Source organism: Manacus candei, unplaced genomic scaffold, assembly GCF_025592945.1.
Source record: "Manacus candei isolate 608988 ecotype Guabito, Panama unplaced genomic scaffold, ASM2559294v1 h1tg000035l, whole genome shotgun sequence".
Classification (NCBI taxonomy): domain Eukaryota; kingdom Metazoa; phylum Chordata; class Aves; order Passeriformes; family Pipridae; genus Manacus; species Manacus candei.
In genome coordinates, this window is record NW_026138083.1 from 8,457,601 (window position 1) to 8,462,793 (window position 5,193).

The following is a 5,193-nucleotide window of genomic DNA, read 5'->3' on the forward strand; positions in this document are numbered from 1 at the left end:
AAGCCCTGGGTTTCTGCGACAGAACAGGGCTGGCTGAAGAGGCATGCTGTGGCATCGAAGCAGGTGAGGGAGAACACAACTGTGTCATCCTGTACCTTGTACAATGTCCCCTTGCAGAAATTACCATGTGATCACTAGGACTGTACTGAGAGCTGACTTGCTGCCTGCCACTGTGAGTTTAAATCACACTGGGATGCCTTAACTCCAGTAAGCTGATCCAAGCAGAGCTAAGGCTTTGCGTGCTTGTTTGCCTCTAAGGTCAAAACTCTCTGAATCCCCAGGGCACTGTTTTTCCCTCTCACGGTGCTTCCCTTGTGTGGTAGTGTGACGCACAGGTTCCTCCATGAGCTGTGTGGGGCTGGTGAGCACCTCTAGCGGCTGGGAGCCGGGGCACTGCTCGATAGAGGCCTGAGCTCGCAGGGCCAGCAGAAGGCAGTGCAAAGAGACCTGGCAGGTGACTGATTTAGATCAGAGCGGGCTGTTCCTGCTGGCAGCAGTCACTGACAGTGCAAAAGAGAGCCTTCGCCTCTAAAGACACTAGGCAAGCTCTAACGTTGAGTTTTAAACTGCTCGAGTCTAGGTCCAAGGTCCATTAAGGAAAAGATAAATGGAGACAGACTCCTGCAGCTGCTAGCAGCTCTGGCTCACCTTCCAATACATGTCCTGGTTCCCTCTCTGGCACTTTGAGCAGCTTTGAGAAGCCTGGTCTAGTGGAAGGTGTCCCTGTCCAAGGCAGGGGGGTTGGAACGAGATGATCTTTGAGGTCCCTTTCAACCCAAGCCAGTCTATGATTCTTTCTCTAGCTATAAAAATGACCCCAATGCCCTGTCCCCACTGAATTAGTCATAGCTTGTTGGCAACTGCAGGGATTTTTCCAAGGGTCGCTCATGTTGGATACTGCGGCCCTGCTGGGTATTGCTGCCATGCAGGCAGCCTTTCCAGTCAGCACACCAGCCCCTTCCATTACAAGGCATGCTGCGAATATTCAGATGCAAAACCTCACCCTCTCTCAGCCTAACAACTCCTTGAGGCCTTGAATCTCACCGGAGCTATCTCCCTCATACTATATGAGGCCTCATCTTTCCAAACGTTAGGTTCCTGACGGGATGGGGGAGATTGGCTGGTGTTTATGGGAGCCGACAGGAGGCGAAACGACCCATCTGGGAAGCCGCCCCTCCTCTGACGGCCCCGGAGTGTAGATGAGGCAACACCAGAGCTGCGGAGGCAGAGGTAGGAAATGACACACGGTGTTTTGTGCTGGGAGCCACACCAGCAGCTTAAAATGCCCTATGTTTTTTCTTTTCCCTCCGCAGTAGAGGGAAATAAGTGCAGGAATAACCCACGAGGAGGCAGATCCTGGAAAAAGTCTCCAACTTCCGATGCCCGTGCGGGAAAACACCCTTCTCCCCCCGCTCCCGCTCCCCCTCTTCCGCCTCCGCCTCCTCATCCTTATCCTTATCCTCATCCTCATCCTTATCCTTATCCCCATCCTTATCCCCATCCCCCTCCCCCTCCCCCTCCCCCTCCCCCTCCCACTCCCACTCCCACTCCCGGGGAGGTCCTCGAGCAGCACCCCCGGCGCCGGAGGCTCCGGACTAGGGAGGAGGGGGCCGAAGCCCGGCCCAAAACAGACCGCCCCGACTCGGCCCGCCCCGCCCCGGCGGCTTTAAAAGGTCGGCGGCCGTCAGAAGCCATCAGAGCGCGCAGCCATGGCGGGGGTGACTGGCCTTCTGGTGTTGCTGGCCGTGGCTCTGTTCTCCGCCGGCGTTGTGCGGGCCGGCGAATACCGCCCGGGGCTCGTGGGGGCCCCAGAGGTCATCGACAACCCTGAGAACGACGAGGGGCTGCAGCGGGCCTTGCAGTTCGCCATGACGGCGTACAACAGGGCCAGCAACGACATGTACTCCAGCCGGGTGGTGCGGGTCATCAGCGCCAAGAGGCAGGTGAGCGGCGGGGGGGAGGGCTGGCACCGTCCGGAGGGCAGCTAGGGCCTGTGGGATTCCTTTGGAGACAGGGCAGGCCCCAAGCCCGAAGGCGTCTGCAAGTTGTTCGATTTTTTTCCCCACGGAAGGTGAATAAAAGCCCTTTTTTATATAGCTTGGTTCCTCTGAATGACCTTGAGTGCTGCGTGTTATCGAAGAAGCCAGTGGCCTCTCTGTGTTGCTGATGAGTTAACACGGGTCTGTTTATTGTTAAGGAAACTGCTATGTGAGACGTGTTTACCTGGATTTTGTTTTCTATTTCTGAGAGGGTGCCAAGTGCCGCTTTTGTGGAGGTTGCCACATACACTCCCTTCTTTACTCTGGGAATCTGTTTTCCATCATGTAATAGGAACACTGCCTGCCTCTTTGCTAGACTTGTCTCATCAGAGAGCCCTTTTCTCTGTGCTGTGAATAAAGTTGCCTCTGACTTGTCTTGTTACAGATTGTGGCTGGAGTCAAGTACATAATGAAAGTTGAGATTGCCCGGACAACTTGCACAAAGCCAGCAGCTGATCTCCAGCGCTGTGCTTTCCGTGACGAGCCGCAGATGGCTAAGGTAAGCTCTAGGGTACACAGCTTACTGACTCCCTGATTTCCAGCCTCATCTCACTGGCTGGCTTAGTACAGATGGCAGTGTCCTCTGTCTGCCCCAGCCAAGAACAGAGACCTTATGCCTGTACACTTAACAGGGTACTGCTCTTGCAGAACCTGTCTTGCCAGGTGATGTCAGAGAAGGCAGGGCCTTTTGCCAGTTTCATAAGTGGGGCACTGAGGCTGGAGCACTGCATTTGTCTCAGTTCTATTAGCAAGTGCTCATGGTCTGGATCAGAAGGATATGTCAGGAGGAAACTCTGCCAAGCCTACAGGTCTCCTGGCTCTCAATCCCTGTATCTCAGCTCTTCTTTCCCATAGTGATGTAAACATACTTGACTTGGCATGCTTTCCCGTAGGACTTGTACTGCTGTGAATAGAGGTTTGGGCAAAGCACTGCCCAAAAGAGGCAGATTATTCCTGTTCTCTGTGCCCGCCAAGGCGTTACACCAGCATTTTGTCCAATAGCAATGCTCTGTAAGGAGTAACTGAGCTTTTTGGATGGGAGCACCAAATATGTCTGCCTTGATCTGATCTGTGTCTAGTTCTTCCATAGCATTTTATTTCTTCTGTTAATGGCAGTCACAGGCTGTATGTGTATGTACCCTTTGTACCTGTGTGTGTATGAGAAGTGTAGCTGCACACAAATGATCCACAAAGCACCTCACTAGAATCTGATGTGTACCACTATGGCAGCTGCAATGATTTGACATAGGTACATATGTATTAGCTGTCCAGGTGTGCTTAGCTGTGCCTGGAATCTTATGTTTGAGTATTACCCGTGGTGAAAGCTTTCCTCTGAATGGATAAAGGAGGTAACCTGATCCTCAGCAGTGCTGACTGCTCAGCTTTACTTGTTAGGACTTATTTGAGAGACATGACTCATCCTGAGCAGGTACTAACAAGAGTGCTGCTTCAGAGTACTTGTCTGGAGAGGGCAAATCTAGAGAGCCACAGAAGTGTAGAACAAGGGTAAATGACACTGTTTTATGCTCTTAATCTGGTAACTACTTCTTTCTTTCTCTCCTTAGCATACCATTTGCAACTTCGTAGTACTGAATGTTCCTTGGCGAAACCAAATTGAGCTACTGGACAGTAAGTGCCAGTAAACCTACCTTGATTCCAGCAGAAACCAGCAACCAGTTACTCAGATTTAAAAGAAAACGGCAATAACACAAATAGAGATGGACTTTATCAACACCTGTAACTCAGCTACTTATGTATGCTTGTGCTATGCAAATTAAACCATGTAACTTTACTTTTAAAGCACAGTATGATCTCAACTTTTTCTTCTTTGGAATTATTATTTTAGAGCAGCTGTTCTGATCTTTCTGCAGCTTTCCCAATGAAGTCACTCCACCATCAGAATTCTGATTAAAACCCCTTGGTATCCCTGTTAAGTGATTACTGTAAACATAAAAACTTAATTAATAATTGCTGTGATGTGTGGTTTTCTTTGATCTTCTACTGTCTCGGAGGGAGGGTTTGCTTTTATTTGTCACCTAATCTCCTTGTCCCTTAACCTAGCCTCTAGTTTTGAGTAAGTGATGGAAGTCTTAGCTGTTTTCACTGAAGGAACACTGCTTTTGAAAACACTTTATCTTGGGAAGATTAGCCAAAGCTGGTACTGAGGCTGTAATTGTTTTGGGTCCTGGTTGCAGTACTGTTGTGTTATAAGGCTGCATGTGCAGCTGTGCTTTGTAAGAGTTAACCATTCTAGTGTCTTTCTGCACTACCCTTTTTTTTTCCTAGGTTTTAGAAACTCTTGCTTCCTATGGCATCTGATCTTTGCAAGCTGTATCCTTAGCTTTTTCTGAGCAGGAATTCTTGGTGCTTTCCTTCCAGTCCAACCAGTAGCATGGCTCACTTCATTTATAACTTAAACTGTGACTGCTGGGGGAACAGCTTCTTTGGCATATGTGCCTGACCTGTGACAGCTCCCATTTGCAAACAGAGATGGTTGCAGAAATGCTTGGAGTAGATTGGTGATGAACCTGTCTCTGGGGAGACTGAACTATATCTGGCTGCGTATTGCCTGTGGGTAATTTGAATGATGTCTGATCTGGGCAAATGCCTTTAAATCCGTAGGAAGAGAGGATCAGCACCCAAGAACTCTTATGAGAACTGGCCGAGGTATTTCCTTGAAACTATGATGAATTTATATTGAAAAGAAACTGGGAATACTGTGCCTGCATGGGGAAGGACAGATGACCCTGAAACCCATAACCTATATAACCTGAGGACAGCGCAGTGGAGAAGGAGGAAAAAAAAAAGGAAAGTTAGTAATTGGTCTCAAGTGGGTACCTGATATGAAAGAAGTGTCATCAGCCAGTGTAGTTTTATAGCAAATGGGTATTGTACACAAAACCTGGCTTTGTTCTGTGAGCCTGAATATTCCCTGGAAGAGACCCTCTAAATCCGAGGGTGTGTCCAAGTTTAGAGGTGCCTTTCACTCAGTTAACTCATTGCTGCTAGTTTCTATAAGTGTGGCACCATATTTGATGTTGGTGTGAGCATCACAGGGAAAGACAGCTCCAGATCTAACTGGAGGTAAAAAAGAGAAAGTAGCTTTTCCTTGTCTTGAGATGTGATGTCCCAGGTCCCAAGCAAGAGAGACAGG

General features: G+C 49.2%; 1 protein-coding gene across 1 annotated transcript; it reads left to right on the top strand.

Moving 5' to 3' along the window:
- Window positions 1-1,678: 1,678 nt before the first annotated feature.
- Window positions 1,679-4,005, top strand: LOC127473447 (cystatin-like). The gene is made up of 3 exons (XM_051793059.1): window positions 1,679-1,943; window positions 2,425-2,538; window positions 3,605-4,005. The coding sequence occupies exons 1-3, from the start codon at window positions 1,710-1,712 to the stop codon at window positions 3,680-3,682; spliced, it is 426 nt and encodes a 141-aa protein (XP_051649019.1). The 5' UTR covers window positions 1,679-1,709; the 3' UTR covers window positions 3,683-4,005.
- The last annotated feature ends 1,188 nt before the right edge of the window (window positions 4,006-5,193 follow it).